At 42.7% G+C, this 18,286-nt stretch overlaps 1 protein-coding gene across 1 annotated transcript; it reads right to left on the minus strand.

Annotated features, from left to right (window-relative positions):
* Positions 1-894: 894 nt before the first annotated feature.
* On the minus strand, positions 895-16,058 carry LOC307231752 (disintegrin and metalloproteinase domain-containing protein 10-like; the record flags this gene model as incomplete). The annotated part of the gene is made up of 16 exons (XM_080002555.1): positions 15,850-16,058; positions 13,018-13,168; positions 10,293-10,411; positions 9,664-9,822; positions 9,009-9,109; positions 7,896-8,033; positions 7,364-7,456; positions 7,093-7,276; positions 6,314-6,477; positions 6,019-6,202; positions 3,201-3,351; positions 2,637-2,820; positions 2,412-2,520; positions 1,823-2,043; positions 1,607-1,733; positions 895-1,112 (listed from the first exon to the last, which is right to left on the minus strand). Exons 1-16 carry the CDS (start codon positions 16,052-16,054, stop codon positions 895-897), a joined length of 2,508 nt encoding a protein of 835 aa, XP_079858681.1. The 5' UTR covers positions 16,055-16,058.
* Positions 16,059-18,286: the final 2,228 nt, after the last annotated feature.

Here is an 18,286-nt window from a genome sequence, read left to right on the forward strand (position 1 = left end):
TAAATATGGCGTCCTTGTTCGCGATCCCACTCTAGTGACCTACGACGACAGCAATAGGTCCGCGTGCTTGGATGAGCGCGAGGAACTTTGCGCAGTGTCGGTTCCTCAACACCCAGGTCCAGGTGAGTCTTCACGGCCTGCACCTTCGTGCGTCCTGAGTGCGCTAACTGAATCAGAAAAAAAAAAAAAAAAAAAAAGAGCTAAAAGTAAAGATTTGCACATTTACAGTAGAAATAAGTTTGTTTTTCCACTTATGATACATTTAAATCTGTACAGTCACATGCAGAAGACAAGTCCTGCACGAGAGACCGCAGCCTGTGTCTTTTTCCATTTCAAAAAACGTGTAAAAATCACACCCGTGCCACGAGTCCCAGCATAGCTGCCTCTCGATGGCGGCGAGAGGGGGATGGAAAAGAAAAAAAAAAAACACTGAGCGGTTCACCAGCAGCCACGGGCCTGTCACTCCAGGAGATGAAAAAGGAGAGAGAGAAAAAAAACAAAAACAAAAAAAAAAAAGAAAAGAACACATCACTAAATGTACTAAAGCTGCGGGTTATTCCTAAACTCCTTGGCACTCCTTAAAAAGAAAATAAATGATAAAAATATAATAATAATAAAGAAGGTGAAAAAGACGGCGGACCACGCCGCATGGGAAACGTCAGAAGGTCAAAGAGCCGCGCGGTCGCTCTGATGGACTGCAGGTAGAGTGGTTCTGCTGTTTTCCGTTTGTCCTGTCGGTCTGCGGGCGGAAGGTGTGGTGGAGACTTACAGACCGCACCGGGCTTTTCTTTGGATGGAGTGACGTCGTGTTTTCCCGCTGTAGGCACAAGGAGGAGCCAAGGCATCGGGGGGTGGGGGTGGGGGGGTGGGTGGGTGGGCAGGTGGGGGAGGGGTTCAGCGTCTCATCTGGCCCATCTGATAGTTCTCTCTGGGCTGACGGTGGTGTCGCTGGGGCTGCGCCGCCCGTTGCGGCTGCGCGGCCCGCTGGGGCTGCGCCGCCCGCTGGGGCTGCCTCTGGGCCCCGTGGGCCCCGTGGGGCCCGTGGCCCCCGTGCGACTGGTGCTGCACCTGGGAGTTGGCGTGCTGCTGCGCTCGCCGCCGCTTCAGCGTGCCTGTCAATTTAAATTAGGTTTATTTTGTGGTCATTCAACTGCGCACGCGTATCGCAAAACAAGTGGACTCCGATGGTGCAAACGGGCAAGAAAAGAAAGGAGCGGAACATATTTTAAAGCGCAAAAATAAGGATAGCAATGAATCTAGTGGATAATAAAAAATAGAGTGGGGAGTAAAAGATTCCCGACAGAGGAGCAGTGTGAGGCAAGTAGTTCAGCTCACAAAGGTCGTTTACAGGTAAAATTGTGTCTCTAAAACAAACCTATGAATTAAATTCTCATGGCTCATTCATACCGTTGTGCTTGAATACAACAGAAATAAACAGATAAGAACCACCTGAGGACAGTGCAACTCTGAGGCTCTATTATTAGTTTCCCTGTGACTTTGGAAATGGAGCAATTTAAGTCTGTCACTGCTTAACTTAAACAACAACAACAGCGAAAGGTTTGAAATCTAAACACGAGCAGAACCAGCAGGAAGCGACGGGACCCACCTGGCAGTGGTTTGGGTGGGGGCAGTTTGGGGTTACTGCTGGGGGTGTGCACGCTGCAGATCTTGATGAAACCAGCCATCAGCATAATGAGGGCAATGCCCATCAGCAGCACCGCCCACCAGTGAGCCTGCCGGAGGAGGAGGACAGAATATCACTCGAGTGCAAACACCGCCACCGCCCGACGAGAAAAACCGGAGTTGAGGTGAGAGCACGCACCACGATCCACTCTGCGATGTTCTCGTACAGCTCTGGGTTGAAGATGGCCTTCTTGAGCCGGGCCAGGGGTCCATCGGCATCCACCAGGCGGCACTTCCTGAACACGTCACAGTAGCCCTTGAAGTCGTTGCATGGTGAGCCCGCAGGCAGCGTGGTCACCTTCTTGTTGAAGAAGCGCGCCAGGCGCTCCGAGCCTGTGCTGCTGCACGTGTTGGGGTTCACTGGGAACAAAAAACAACCAGATCAGTACACAGAACCTCCACATTCCATTTCTCGTACTTAAGTTGATTGTAATACATTTTTAAGTACATTATACATTTGTTTTTATCTGTCTGGGTGAGACAGACTGTGTTCTGCGCTCTCACAGCGGAGCTGTAGCCCCAGACTCAGCCAGAATTTAAAGTGCGAAAGGAGGAGTTTGGACATTAAACCAGTGGTTCACAGTGGTTGGACACATAACTGCAGCAATTTACTTTACTTTAACATCTGTATCTACTAAATTTTCAGAAGCCAATGTAATGATTGTGACGATTCCTCCGAAATGGAAAAAGTTTCGACGTCACACATGCAGGTGTAAGTGAGGACTTACTCTTGTCCATGCAGCACACATGGCAGAGCTCCGTCTCGTCTTTCCCCTCCTGGCTGGCGCAAGTGCACACCTCCAGCCCGTACTTCTCACAGATGGAGCCGGAGCAGCCCTGTGGAGGGGGAGACACCCGAGGTCATTCTTAAATAAAAACACCAAATACCATCTTATCTCAAAGCTCAGTAGGTGCCGGGGACGTTGTGCCAGGCGGATCATCCCTCTACCCACCCCGTTGAGGCAGACTTGCGTCTCGCTGTGGCAGGCGGTGAAGTTGGCCTTGGGCTCGGAGGTCGGGCACTGGGCGGTGCCTCCGTTGCACATGCCCTGGTGAGCGCACTCCGACTCCTCCCTGCACTTCTCATTGCGGCCCTTGTAAGTGCACTCGGCAGTGCAACAAGGGCCCTGGCTCGGGCTGTGGCGACACAAAGGTTTAACTCATTAGACCAAAACAAGGGTTGAGTACAGAGAGAAACAATGCAGGGGCGAGAAAACTGGACCTTGTGATTAGCAGGTGGGTTTACCACCTTGCTGTATGTTTCCAAATAAAAGCACTACATTCAATCTGAACACGGACCTACTGAAGGGATCATTTCTAAAAACCTATATGTTGAATGAACTTTCTAATGCTTTTCTAGAAGTAGTCGTAGGCAGATGGGGGAGGAAGGATACAGGATTAAAAAAAAAAAAAAAAAAAATCAGTTTTCTCATGAATTGTTATGTTAATAAAGTTTTAGACAATGGGTTAAAAAAAGTTGGGTGTTCCATGTTCCCCCCCTTTCTCATCAAACTGACCTGCAGACTTTGTTTGGCTTCAGTTTGCACTTCTTGTTGTCCGGCTGGTTGGCGTCATAGCAGCACTGGTCTCTGCATTGGTCACTGTAGCCGCAGTCACACTCCTCCCCAGGCTCCACCATGCCGTTCCCACAGATCGGCTGGCCAGACTCTGAGGGCAAAACAAACACCCCAAACATTAATACGATTTCACAGGAATAGGAGAGAAAACAGGGGCCAACATTTCCAATTTGAAAGTTAGGGTTAGTAGAAAGAAGTGGTCATCATTATAAGTGTGACTTTTAATGATGTCATAAGTGTGACTATAGAGCAAAAGGGCCCAGTAAGAAAGAGATAGACCAAATAAAAACCATAAATCTCTAAAAGTGAAGAGATTTCACTATGACTTTCACGTATGAGTATGAAAAATTTGGCCGCTCTGACAATGAATATTCTACGGGAGCGCTTAAAGTTAATAGCGAGTTTGGTCCCTTCCAGAAGGCTCATATAGAAAAAATTTGCAACGTCAGCAAGGGAACGCCTTCACAGTCTTTCTAATTTATTTACCAAATGTTCATGGTTCAGTACTGTGGTGAACCGTCTCCATAAACTGGATTCTATTTCTCTGGCATGGTCGGATCTTCCAGGACCCTGCTCTTTGAACTGAGGGCACCAGATGGAACAATGTTTATTACCACGGGGCCCACAACACCAGGCTTTTGTGATAAAAACAGACCGTCGACTTTTTTTGCTTTAAGCCTACAACGTTTAACTGTCATAAAATCCTCACAAGATAGGAAACCTTTTAGTGACCGGCCAGGGGGTCACTCGGTTGTAAAACTCTCCAACCCATTTTTCTGGTCGTATGAGGTTAACACCAGGGCGACGCTTTGAATCTGTGCATGGACAACCGATACAAGTCATTTCCTCAAGAGAAGCGCCTTCACTTTGCTCAAAGACATACACAGACACATTCAAGAACAAAGCTTTCCTCTCTCCCTCTATCTCGTCCCCTTTCTCTTGCTGGCACCCTTATCTAAAGGCTTACTGAGCCAAGTCCTAAATCTCTGAGAAAACATTACCTTTACGTTTCCACAGTGCATTCCATGCTTTAGAATACAACTGTGCCCATATTATATCACCCAGTAATCGATATAAGCGTAATAGGCAATTATTTTTTACTCAAACTGACGAATGTCTGAGGGCTAAATGTATTTTTACCGTGGACCTTTACCGACATCAGGGGGTGGGATAAGAGGCCCATTTCACCACCGCGGCTCACTGATAAAATGTTTTAGTTATGGTACTAAATTAATTATCATTTAAGTAATATATCCTTTGTTATTATTGATACGGGCATGAATTTGTTATACCACGTAGTCAGTCATTTATGTTTGTGTGTTTGTTTTATTACTCTACATATATATATATATATATTTTTTTTTTTTTGTTGTTTTTTGTAACACTGTTTAAAGTTCATTTGTATTGTTTTAATTCCGATAATTGACGGTGATGGGAGTTGTGAGTATTCTGTATAAACGATCAAATTAGATTGTATTAAATGAGGATAAACCACTGCAAGCCCAATCAGAGAGGACGCAACGTCACAGGGGGGGGACTGCCTCTGAGCGACACGCCCTCGTCTCTTCTGATAAAAAGTGCCGACATCTCTGGAAAGAGCATTTTCCCCCTTGTTTCAACTTTCACTTTTTTCTTTAGTCTACTTGTCGTTTTATTTTACATTTTACAAGTTTAACTTGTAACTTTCTGAAACTTTCTGGATCGTGAATGCACATAGCGAGCCCTTTTGTTTCATTTTTATAGTCACCCAAGTTTTTGATGAATTTAGTAACTCCACAACCTGCTTTCTCGAGTTAATAATAGCTTTGTACTTATCGTCGAGAGGCCACAGACGTTAAAGTGCAAGTTTATTTTTTAATGAGTCAACTACTGACGGTAGGGTTGCCACGGTTATCGGTGTTGCACGGTGTTCGGGCGTTTATTTGTTGTTTTATATAGAAATAGAACCCATCTGGTTCATTTTCGTGGCAGACGGTGTTTAACTCATGACGGGGTTAATAACATGACGATGTTAAAAAAAAATTTCATCATGAGTTTATTAACCGGTGGGAAAAATTCCTCACTGTGGCATCCCTAAGAAACAGTTAAGCCGAATCACTCCCACCCCAGAGGATTCAGATGATTCCTGCGTTTTAGACGCAGTTGGTGGTGTTGGAGTTTAAATCTGTTCGAACGTAGGAATTCTATTTAGGCCTCTGTTCATTTTCTTATCTCATAAACACCCACTTCCCAATAGCTGACAAATCAGCGAATAATTTATTTTCCCCAGTTAATTGCTTCCTTATTTGTTCAATTGATTTCATCTCTTATTTTCATTTTTTTTATTTTACCTTTCATTGCCAAGCATTTAAGCTTTAAATAAATACTTCATTTATTTCTAAGGACGTTGTAGTGTGATGTTTAGCTCTAAGTAATTGCTGAAGGTCACTGTAAGAGTAGACCCACACACTTTATTAGTACAAAATTGATTAATAATGCTTTAAAGCTTGTTTTACTTTAAATATATTAGGTTCTCTTAACTAATCAAAAGAGAGTGGTGCCCCAACCAGACAACTATAAACGTAGACATAACACTACAGTACGATGCACACTTCAGGGTTGTTGGTTCAATACAGTCATGATATTGTTAACAAAGTTTGAATGGAAACAAATGATAACTAGATTTCTTCTTTATTCCTTCAGTGTTAGGAAAATCAAATAAATAAATAGATAAATATGTATATAAATAAAATAATCGTACACACACACACCCACGTACCCACAAAGCAGTTTCCTCTCTTCTTCTCCAGCACCTGGCTGATGTTGCGCACGCTGCAGCTGGAGAACTTGTTGTTGTTGAGCTTGTCTCCAGACGTGGCTCTGGCATACATGATGTAGTTTCCCTTCTCCTTCTTGTCCTGGCTCTTGGATTCCCCCGGAGTGCACTCAGACCCGGAGTCATGCTGCAAGAGGAGAGGAACTGCAGGGTAAAAGACAAGACGGGGAAAAGACTGCACCGCCTAGTAATGCCTTACACACAGGAGATAAAAGGATTCTGCATCTGAGGGACTCACCGGGGAGCCGAAGTTGTGGCCGACTTCATGTGCGAACGTGATGTGCGAAACTTTGGAAGGGACGTGGGAGGCGTAGTTCTGTACGGTAATGATGCCGGTGTTGAGAGATTTCTTTTTACCGTCAGAGTATAATTTGCTTTTCTCACATATTCCTCCCGAGCTCCCTGAGAAGGAAAAGAAAGAGCTCTCAGCAACGCATCCTTCAAATTCACCAAGGTCCTTGTTTGTACAAAAAGGAGTCTTATTTCGGTAATTTCGTAAAGTCTGTAACGTCGCTCAGCCCTAACTTGTGTCCTCGAAAAATGTGACTGACAAGTAGCAGGGGAAAAGACAAACATCAAATCCCAGTCATGGAAAAATAACAGATTTACTCCAAAAGGAAGCGATATCTGTTGTTCCTCCAGAAGAGAGGGACATGGGTGTCTAACTTTACCTCCCCCTACTCTACCTTGGACAGAACCTATGAGGATCTCCACGATTGATTATTCAATTCGTTGACATTAAGACAGTATCAAACGTTTGTCCATCATTTGACTTGTTCCCCCATAGAAGTCAATTTGAGATGTTGATTACTGAGACAATATTGAACTGCTGATTAATAATTTCATGTGTAAATCTGGGAACGGAAAAAATTATAATTTAGCACAAAAATGTTGCATACGCCCACAATTCCTTTCCACAACTTTGGGAGGAAGGCCCAAAAAACGGAAACATCGAAACCTCTCCTCTCTGGACGGGGGAAAACATATTTATGAGTTCCATCTGCTATGTTTCAGTACCTGCAGGAGCTCCAACCCAGGCCAAACCAAGGACACCATCATCAAAGTCTCTGTCGGTGAAGACGTAGGCGAGGCAGTAATGATCATGGTTCTGCTCAGAGTTCAGCTCCAGGAACTTCTCCACTCCGATGTTGGCAAAACGGAATGGGTTTGATTTGTCCCGCTCGTCGATGGTAGTGTTTATCTACAGATGGGGAGGATTTAAAGTGGGTCAACAGTCGTGGAACGTAATACAATACATTAAAATGGAAACCATTGACCAGAAACTCACCCGTATCCTCTTCACCATGAAACTGATGTTGCGAATGCCCATGAAGTCTGTGCCCTGATAGATGGCATCGATTGCCTTGACGTGACTGGAGATCTGCAACAGGGAGTGAAGAATGGCTTTGTGACCCTGCAGACTTAACCAATGCTTCCCCCTGGCTGCTGAAATTTGGACGTGCCTGTTTCTATCAGTAGATACTGGGCACTAGAACATGTTCTGAGCTGTGAACTGAACTATATGGCATGCCAATCTCAGTCATAAGAGTAACATAGGTGTGGCTCGGCGCCATCTACTGGTTGGGATCAGCACAAAGCACGCAGGGCAGAAACTGACGTAGAGTACGCCATAAATAAAGAGAAACGATGGATCAAATCATTGATATGATTATTTTCAGGAGTCAGAAATTTAACGGGCATGTCAATTTGCTCATTGATGGTGATATACTATGTAGCAAAAAGTTCTCCCCCCAGCACTTGTGAGCAGAGTTTCTATAGTAAAGTGTTGCCATGGTAAAGCATGGCGCGCGTTGCCTTACCTGTGCAATGACAGCTTCTCTGGTCTTGTAGTACTTGAAGAAGAGGTGGTCAGTTTGAATGAAGAGCTGGCAGGTGTTCTTCTCCACCTGGGCCATCCTCTTCTTCCTCAGCAGGTCTGGGTCGTTAGTGTTTTCCTCCTGGCGTGGGGAGTGATAGGAGATTGACAGGAGGCAAGAAATAGTTGATTTATTATTTTAAAACCAAACAGTAATTTCCAAATAAGGGAACGCAAATATTTTTTAATGTAATTTATCATTTGGGATTTTAAATCCTGCTGCTGATTTCTAAGGCCACCTCCAGTCAGTTTCACAACCCACTTAATCTCCAAACGGAGAATGTTGGCATAGCTTATAGTTGAAGGCACAGGCAAAACCATGGCAACCAGTGACAAACAAAGCGGATTCTCGACAGCACTATTGGTGTGCGACAATAAAAGCAAACCTAAAGTGAAAGTATCAACCGTTGAAATTAAGGTTTTGAGGTGGAGGATTTTTTTCTCCACCCTCACTCATAGACTTGTCACCAAGACTGTAGTCGATTGGTCGTTAAGAGGCATATCAAGTGGGAAGAAGTTGTTTCATTTAGAATAAAATGCAATTGTCCCCAAAGTGGAAATTTGCCGGCTTAACATTGTTAAATAGAAAAAGACTCCAACAATACAACAAAAAGACAACGCCCGACAGTTAACAACATCTTGTGCAGTGAGGAAGATTGCAGCCAAGGGTTCAGTGTGGTCCTGGAATTATGGAATGGATTTATTATTATTATGGATCATTAATACAGATTGTTGGTGGCTCTCGGAGCCTGATAGTGCCTCTTTAAGGGAAGTATGGAAAGTTAATTTTTTTTAATTGTGTTTTGAGGGACTACTTAATGAAAGTGATCTGACTCTTTGGACACCTGGATACCAACTTTGCTAGCCACACTTGGGCTAATTTGTTCCTGTTCTTGGACCACAATGTATTTCAGCAGGGAATGCCATAGAGGAATATTGGAAAAAAATTAAAATAAATAAATAAACAGATAAAACATCCCATAAACAGATAGAAATTACAAAAAAAGGGAGTACAATATTTTTTATATTGGCACCAAGGTGTGTTATGTAGATTCACCTTTGGGGCCTCCTCCATGACTGAGGCCTGGAATTGCCTCATCCTTTCAAACACAGAGTGGTCCGCACAGCCACCCTCTGGACCGTACTTGTATGGGTAGTCTGAACGAGAGACAGACACAACAGCGTTCAGATTACAGGAGACAATGTGAGCTACTTAACCCCCCTGAGTCACTCTATTTCTGGCGCTGGATCAGCTAATGCTCTGACGTCTCTGGATCGCCGGGTGAATCATTACACACCTCACGCTCTCATTAGCCATTCCTCTCACTTTTTGTGCCTATTTTCCGCCATCAGCCACATGCTACGCACACACAGATGACTCAGAACCATGGGATGCCCGCTTGGTGGTGGGTTCAGCGCTCGCTAGTGGTAGCGACAGTGTAAGGGCTGCTTAATTGAGCTGTGCAGCCCGAGAGAAAGATCCTGTTACTCAGCTAATGAGCACCCTGGGTATCTCAGTTCCCCGAGGGAGGATCACACCAGTCTGTCTCTATCTGCTCAACTGTAAGATGAAAAGATTAGTTCTCCCCTTTTCTCACACTCTCCTGACCACCCATTTACATGCCCTTCCTTCCAATCAAATGCACTGTGTGATTCATTGAAAACAAACTGTTTTAACACTACATGGGCTGCTGGAGTTGATGTGGACTCACTGATGTCGTCCTCGTGGTAGATGACGGAGTGGAAGGGAACATCTTTGTCCTTCAGGTATCTCTCGGCGGGCTCCACGTAGTAGGTGCCGTGGTAGGTCTGGATGAAACCGTCAAACCTGCCGTCTATTACAGAACCGTGACTCAGGGTGCCTTTCTCACCTGAGGAGCCATTTTGGAAAGTCAGAGGGTTATCTATCACATGACGATAATCATGCTGACAAAAGCATCGTAGAACATCTCAGTCTATAAAAACACACATAAAGGCGATGTTCACATGTAGCATTGTTCCCCAACCAGCAGCACTTGTCTTTCATAGAACTTCACAGTAAGCTTTTCCGGCAGTTTGGAGTTTTTCCAGAAGTTTAAACCTTTTTCAGAGAGCACTTTTCCCCCCAGAGAAGCCCTTACATCGTCAAGGGCTGCTCAGGAGATGGCGTTAAGATTTGCAGCTTTCTCAGATACAAAGTGTTATCAGCTGCGCTGTGGTGCGTTGTTATGGATATATGTTTATTGCATCATCATCTTTGTGTTATATTAACACAAAAAGCCCCCCAGGCAGTGCTTTTTCTACTCAAAAAAAATAAATGTAATATGTGCACAGGTCCAAATTACAAATGGTACTGTCTCACCGTAGAGTTCGCCTGTGTAGATATGGGAAGTATCATATGGAACCTCTTGTCCAGAAACCTCCACCTTTAGATCCTGGGCAAATAAGGTGGTGTCCCTCTTCATCCGTAGATTAAAATGTCTGAATTGCAAAAAAATAAAAAATAAATAAAAAATACATGAAAATCCAAGTGTTATAAAAATTGAACCAAAAGCTTTTTGTAGATGATGGCAGAAAATTCAGTAAAAACCAATTACAACAATAGAAAAGCACATACAAAAATGTGTCTGTCACCTCCTGAATGTGTTTAGTGCCCATTTCTTTCACAACCCGCTGAGAATGTGGCTATTTTTGGTTTTGGGTGTGTGTTGCTGAATTTGGTGTTGTCTGAAGTGGAAGTTAGGCACCATTTAGACAGGCTTGTTGGGGAAAGTAACTGCAAATTTAAGAGAAATGGGGAAGTGAAGGACAGGGTGGTTTTTGGCAGAAAGAACACATCCAAGCTATCGAGCGACAGCAAATAGATGGGACGTTTTGAAACAATGGGGCTTTCCTGTTGACAGCAGGAAACAAACCCATTGAATACGAAGCGCCATGCGAGATAAATACAGATTAGATTGCCGTGTGTGGGCGCAAAGAACAAAATTTAAATAAAGTGCAGCATATTTCAGTCTAGATTCCAAGTTGAAATTACTTTCTGGCACTAAACAGGTTTTTGTACATGTGATTATTGCAAAACATGGGCATGCCAGAAAAAAAAAAACATTTTTAAGTGTTGGATATGCTACTTTTCCAAACAAGGAAATATGTATTTGGTGAAGCATACATTTTAATGCTGCCTGAACAGAAAATTCAAGCTTTACACATATTTTATGAGACGCCCTTTTCTGCCGAGCGTTGCTCCGGAAAAAGCCAGTACTATAAATAAAAACAATAATTGAAGCTCCGTCTGTGTTCACCAGTTAAGCAGCAAGATATCAACCCACTCAAGCATGCTTGCACCATTCTTTGAATTTATGCAAAGCAATGGTAAATAGCGTACCGCAACAAAACGTCAGGGGTAAATCGTACTTCTAGGCTACTTATCAGTTGTTGTTTTTGAGAAGGCTTTGCCACTTCAAAGTAAGAGGCGTCTTCCTTCATTGTGTTTGTTTGTGCAGTTTTGATTCGTTTCCTTCCTTATTAAGCAGCATGTGAGCTTGGGAACAGCAGGCCCTGCTACAGGCAGGAATAGCACCAGTCCATGCCAAGTTCTCAGCCAGATGGTCTGTACCGGGTCCGTCATCCCACATAGTTTGGACACATTTTACTAAATAGCAACTGCAGAAGGTGCTGCACAGAGCTTCATCACAGGACTGTGAAATGTGGAATTAAACATAAGTAGCGCTGGATCACAGTTAATCTCTCAGCCTCTTCCTCAAATTACCAACAATACAACCATTTTGCCGTGAGCTTTGGAAACAAACAGCTTGGTTTCAGTCATATGTAGGGCAGCCACGATGATGAAATTTTAGTTGATCATTAATTGTCATACAAATCAGTGTGATTAACAATTAAATGCCCCCCCTTCACATTGCTCTACATGTCTATCTTTTGCAGAGGAGCTATCTATTGACATTGAACAAAATATTGCAGACAGCTAATTTGTTTCAACCACAGGGCTGAGTAAAAATCAAAAGTCACTATATCTTTGACAATATTGGCAATTTGACAACATTTTAAAGATGATTTTTTTCATGAGATATTAATACACAATTAATATGTCACAAACATCATTAGTAATGTGTATATTATGACCACTCAGGTAACGGGGTTGAGAAGAACATCTAGAACAGTCTCTGAAGTTCAGATTAAATTCAAATTGGATTACTTTACTGTAATGGTAGGGTCACACCGCCGGTGAATGTGTGCTGTAAAGCGACGCATTTCAATGCATTTCAAATGGAGTTCAGCTTCATCCGGCTGCAGGGGGAGGAGCGACGCCAGCGACAAGCTGACAGGTTCACAGCGACAAGGAAAGTTGAGCAGGTTTCAACTTTATGCAAATGAGCAGCGCTGGGCGACAGCCAATAGGAGGGAAGATACTCTCTCAATGGCGCTGATCCTTGGAAAAATCGGACGCCCTTACCACTGTGTATTGTTCCTATTTTCTTTTTTATTAAAAATGTTTTGTTAAACTATTGATAAAATAAGGAACATGTAATTTTATTCTCCAATAAGGACAATTCTTTATTTTAAGGGACGGATGGGCAAGATTACTTACAATTTTTTAAGAGGTAATTTATTTTGCTAAGTAAACAGCTCCACCATTTAAAAAATATATATAATAATTTAAGTAGACACGGCCCAATCTATCTATGCAATGTGTATTAAATATAGAAAGGGAAAGAGGTTTGAAATGTCTGGCACGCCCACAACAGCCAGTAGAATTTGAGCCGACACAGCCATAAAAGCCAGGTGCACAGAAGCCCCCGTCGCCGGCGGTGTGACCCTAGCATAATGCTCCTTAAAGACAACATGAAGCAATATTATGACAATAAAATAGACAAAATCCCAGACGATATCTACTGTCATATTACAATATTGATATATCAGAGCTCCTTACTTAGCACAATTCAATTTGTTGTGACACTTCCCCTTAACCTTGGATCAAACATGGGAATGTGGGATCTGTCGGTTTTATAAAACGATCGAGATCAGCTCAAATAATTGAGGTGATGGGAAAAATGATAAGAAAGATGACATGCCTTCCATGAGCGTGGAAATCGAAATGCAGGAACTTGTCCTCATGCGAGAGCGCCCTCTTCGCTCTCTGGTGTTTGCTGTGCAGGACGTCCGTGTCGTAGGAGAGTCCTTCATAGTGACGGATATACTTGTCTAGAGGATTCCCATAGTGACCTGTGTGTCAGACACAAAGAGGAGCCAGTTATATCAAACATAACAAAACAAAAGCCTCCTTTGCAGATCGGAAGGATAAGACTCACAATGCAAACCATACGCTAAAAAATTGGCTTTCTGTTATTCAATTTAGGTTTCATGGCACGCAAAAACAAAGTATCAGGTGAATTGAAGGCCAAGATTTCTTTAGGCGAAATAAGACTAATAAGATTATACTGTAGCTCCTACTCCGACATTTTCCAAGTCAATTATAAGACAATAACATATTTAAAGAAAACACAAGAGACAAATTTATCATTTCAGCCTAATTTCCTTTATAACCGAGATTAATGCCAGATGTAGTGAAATGCTCCTTTACTATTATTAGGCATAGTATATGGTATGTATATATAAGTAAGTATATATAAAGTTAAGCATAAGTATTATCCTATCTTAAGTACTTTAAGATAATGCAATAGTCCTTGAGGGTCTTACTTATTACAACATTATTCAAGTATAACAGCAAAAGTGTAAGAGTGAAAGATGAAAGCATTTCAGTTAACATAGAATACCTAGAAAGCCAACATTGTTCAATTTCTCTATAAGTGTCCCTCAGATGAGTAATGGACACTGGATTCGTTTAACCTCAGCTTGTGTGACCCAACAAAAATACTCCCGATATATTTTTCACAGTACAACAGCATGCGACCGTATGTCAGTCACCGTTTTATTACCCTTTCTAAAATGTCTCCCTGATGTGACATAATAAATTACTTTTGAATTATTTTACAAAACTGTGCTCATGTAAAAATGTCCAGGTTTTTACATATCACTAAAACATGGTGAAAGGAGCATGTTGTATTTGAGGGAACACAGTGACGGTTCACGCTATATCTGAATATGCTTTTTATATATATATATATATATATATATATATATATATGCGCTAATAAAAAAATTCGAATAGTGTCCTCAAAAAAAAGGATTGTCATCTCACTACAATTTTATCTGCAAATTTCATTATTAGTATTGGTGCTCACCATGTGCAAACGAAAGAGTGCATACTCAGAACTCAATGGTAACGATGGATTCCTAAAAATCACAGCTACAATCATTGACATTCACAGAGAAACCATTTGTCTGCCGTCTCTGAAGGACACTGACATGAACCAGGCTGATGTGACACCCAGTCACAATACGACTGGTGATTCAGAATTCAGAAAATTTGGCGCACGTCAAAGGGTTTTAAAGCCATGTTCTGGCCCTCAGTGTCAGGACATAATGTGCAGGTGTAGGGTGAAGTGAGCTGGGACGATATTCCACTTTGGCACAGACTACAGCACCTTGCGCCTGACCGCCACTCATTTCATCATGCACAATCGCCCCCAAAATGTCTTTGCAGCCACATTTCTGACACGGTGGGCGCAATTAAAAGCTATAGTCAATATTAAAACGTAAAGAAGGTTGTCGAGTAGACCTGGCTTAAGGGTGTTTCTCCAGTCGCGTACATAATAAAATATTCAAGTCTGAACATTAAATTTTTCATCGGGGTGACTGTGTGGAGTAAAGACCGGGGAAGATTTTAATTCTCTCTTCTTTTTTCCCCCAGAATACCAGGTCTGTCCCAACTGATTTGTGGTCATGTGAAAGAAATGTCAGTTTAACAACAAACTGGTCCGGGACTGGAAAACGATTCGTTTTAACTGATAAAACAAACATTAACGCAGGAAAAACAAGCACCACGGCACAACACTTGTCATACCATGGGGAAATAAGCTGAAATTCATCCAGACAACGATCCAAACAATGAATGAGAATGAGACGGATGTTGTGCGTTGCATGTAATAAAGAGGGGAGGTAACCTGAGTTCGTTACAAATATTAAATGTCTTTGTGTTGAAATTGCGTCCAATTCTAAATGGGCACTGGGGCGCACAGAGCAACGTCTGTCACTTGTAATAAATGTACGAAGCAAACTACTTCATTCGCAGCGTTGCAAGGCTTTTTATGTTATTATTTCTAAGGTTATTGTGAAAATATTCCGACCGTTAAAGTATATTTAAAAAAAAAAATGAATCAGACCTTAAACGTTTACCAGTAACAATAACGAACTCCTTCAAGCGAGAAGGAGATATCAGAACGCGAAATTAGATTATATACATATACACATGATGTATATTTTGAACACGCCACATACTGTACATATATATGTGTGATATGTGAACAAGGCTGGCCAGATAACCTCCCCGTTAGCCTGAAGCTAATGTTGTGCAAGCCCAGAACTAGCGGTGAGATTCTGAAGCTAACGCTGTTAGCTTAGCGCTGGGGCACATCCAGTCATAAAAATGACTGTCGGCGCAATTTGCACCACAACAACAACAAAAAAAACTGCCACAAAACTGCTGCCAAAAATACTGACAGTACATTGAAGAAAAAAAAACAAACAAAAAAAACACGACACCGCTCGGGCACCTTAACCAGGCGAACCGCCCTCCTGCCACCCGGTCGGAGCAGTAACCCCAACGAAAGGGCGCAGTCCGGGGCATAACAAGCAGGGCCCGGCCCGTTAGCGCGTTAGCTCGCTGCTGCTAACGCGCTAACGGATCCTAGCCGCCGCCGCCGCCGCTGTCTTCTCAGTCCACCCGTTCGTCCAGCGGCGTCGGCGCTGCGCTCGCCGCGGCGCGGGGGTCGGCCGTCGCCTACCTTGCGTGTGAGCGAGCACGGCGGCGAAGAGGGCGAGTTTGAGGAGAAGCGCGTGTGGTGGAGCCATGGTCGGAGCATGGACGCCGCTCGCACCGTGACGCCCTGTGTCCCCGTCTCTCTCTCTCTCTCTCTCTCTCTCTCTCTCTCTCTCTCTCTGTGTTTGTTGCGGCTTCCTCGCGTCGCCTCCTCCTCGCCCGTACGTCATGACGTCACAGGCAGAGGGTAATGGTGCGTTCCCGCAAATCGCGGGCGGCACGGAGTGCGGAGATTTCCCGCTGGTTACCTGGCGACAGGTGTGCTCAGTAAAAGTAGAAGTTGCTGTGATAAAAGTGACGTTTCTTTTTAAGTATATAAATGACCGACTGATGCCCTGATATAATTGCAATACACGGCATAAAGTCCTAGTCCTAGTACTAGTCCTCACATTATTCCCATGCCACTTTACTGCACATACCATAATAGTCTATTCCTTTTATTTCTATTTTGTATTCCTACTAGTATGTATGTTACCCTTTTTTTTACTCTTATTTTATTCTAGTTACTAACTGAATTGTGTGTTCGGGATCAGTTGATTGAGTTAGTTTAGTTAGTTAGTAATTAGTTAGTTATTGACCAGTTAGTACTTATTAAGCATAATCTCCGGGTGCGTTGCAATGTCATTTCACTACATGTACAGTATATGTATGACAAACATCTTGAATCTTGATCTTGAACTAGTGAAAGTTAATTTCTGCAGAAGTGTGCTCCTGATCCTAAAAAAAAAATAATAATAATAAATAAATAAATAAATAAATAAATAAATAAATAAATAAATAAATAAAAAATAATAATAATAATAATAATAATGCACAAATAAACAGTTTGGGCGGTATTAAAGCTATTGTAATTACTCTGTTTATTATTCTTCTCCTTCTTCTTCAGCCTTTTTGAATCGGCTTTTTTGGGGCCTTAAGAAACTTGAAAACTTACGAAACTTTGCACACTCGTCAGTCCCAGTGTCGCATTTGGTATTCTGCTGGTCCCGTGTATGGGCGTGGCAAAATGGCCGCCCACGCCCATTAGAAAATGTAAAACCTCAAACCTATTCACTAGACTCAGCCACATTTAATTTAAGGTGCAATTTCGGCCCCTTTTTGGTCATTTTTATGCTTTGTAATTTAGAGACGGATCCACTTCAAACTTGGCGAGTGTCTACAAGAGACCTTCCCGATTAAAACAACTTTTAAAGATGGAGTTTTTGTCACCCGGTGTGGGCATGGCAAAGCATTGAATTTCATGTTCAAAACAGGCCGCGTTTACGTGATATTTTAGGCACTTTTAATGCTTTGTACTTTCGCGAACTAGTCCCAGGCAATTTATTGGATCGACTTCAAACTTGGCGAGTGTCTACAAGACCCCTTCATGATTGAAAATATGTTAAATTACTGAGTTTTCGTCAGACAGTGTGGGTGGGGCAAAGCCTTGAATTTCATGTAGGGGAAAAAGGCACAGTTTACGTGACTTTTTTGTCACTTTTTGGCCATTTTCATGCTCCGAATTTTCGTCAACTCCTCCGAGATGATTTTTCGGGTCTCACCAACACTTACATGTCGAGGACCCGGTCATTGCTGCTTTCAGCTTAAATTAAAATCTACACTTTGATAGATGCAGTATCTGATGTTTTGCTTTGCCTTGCTTTTCACATACGTACAAATATAAGTCACAATTTCAAAATAATGATGAAGTAACGTGACTGTTGTAAATGTAGTAAAGTAAGAAAAAAATGAGTATTCGTTTTAAAATGTAGTGGCGGAAAAGTCGCAACTGTGAGATAATAAAAGCCTGTAAGCAATAGTTTCCTCATAACTCAGGTTAAATGAATTCACTTGTGTTTATAGTTTGGGTTTTTTGGGGGGCAAGTTATAGATGAAGTAATGTCAACCATCTTGAATGACGTGAGCTGGGAAATGACTTGCATGCTTGTAGGTGGACGGCTCCTTCCAACGTTCCTCGCTGGAAGACTTCGGGAATTACGAGTTTTGGGGGCAGCTCGAACGCAGCATCGACTGGACTCCCTTCCCCCAGATCCACGCGTCGCTCCACGCCCAGGCGCTCCCAGACTCCACGCAGCCCTGGTGCATCAGATCCAGAATCCAAGCAATACCAAACGTGCCAAGCTGACTTGAACGTTTTAATGTCTGGACTATTAAAGTTCATAAAATGCATCACAGACTCAATCATTGCATTTCCATGCACCACCCAATGCTTTGCAGCACTGTTATATTTCATGGAACAACAATGAAGATAAATATCATCCAAGTGCCAGGCAGCAGTAATTGTTATCCAGCTTCTTATTTTGTGGGAGAGTAGTGTCATGGCATTGCGTGGGATGACAGCATAGTGATTACTCGCGTGACAAACTAAAACAGCTATTATATAATTCATCGCCAAGTAACTA

The sequence above is a fragment of the Zeus faber genome, assembly GCF_960531495.2.
Source record: "Zeus faber genome assembly, chromosome: 6".
In the NCBI taxonomy this organism is placed as follows: Eukaryota; Metazoa; Chordata; class Actinopteri; order Zeiformes; family Zeidae; genus Zeus; species Zeus faber.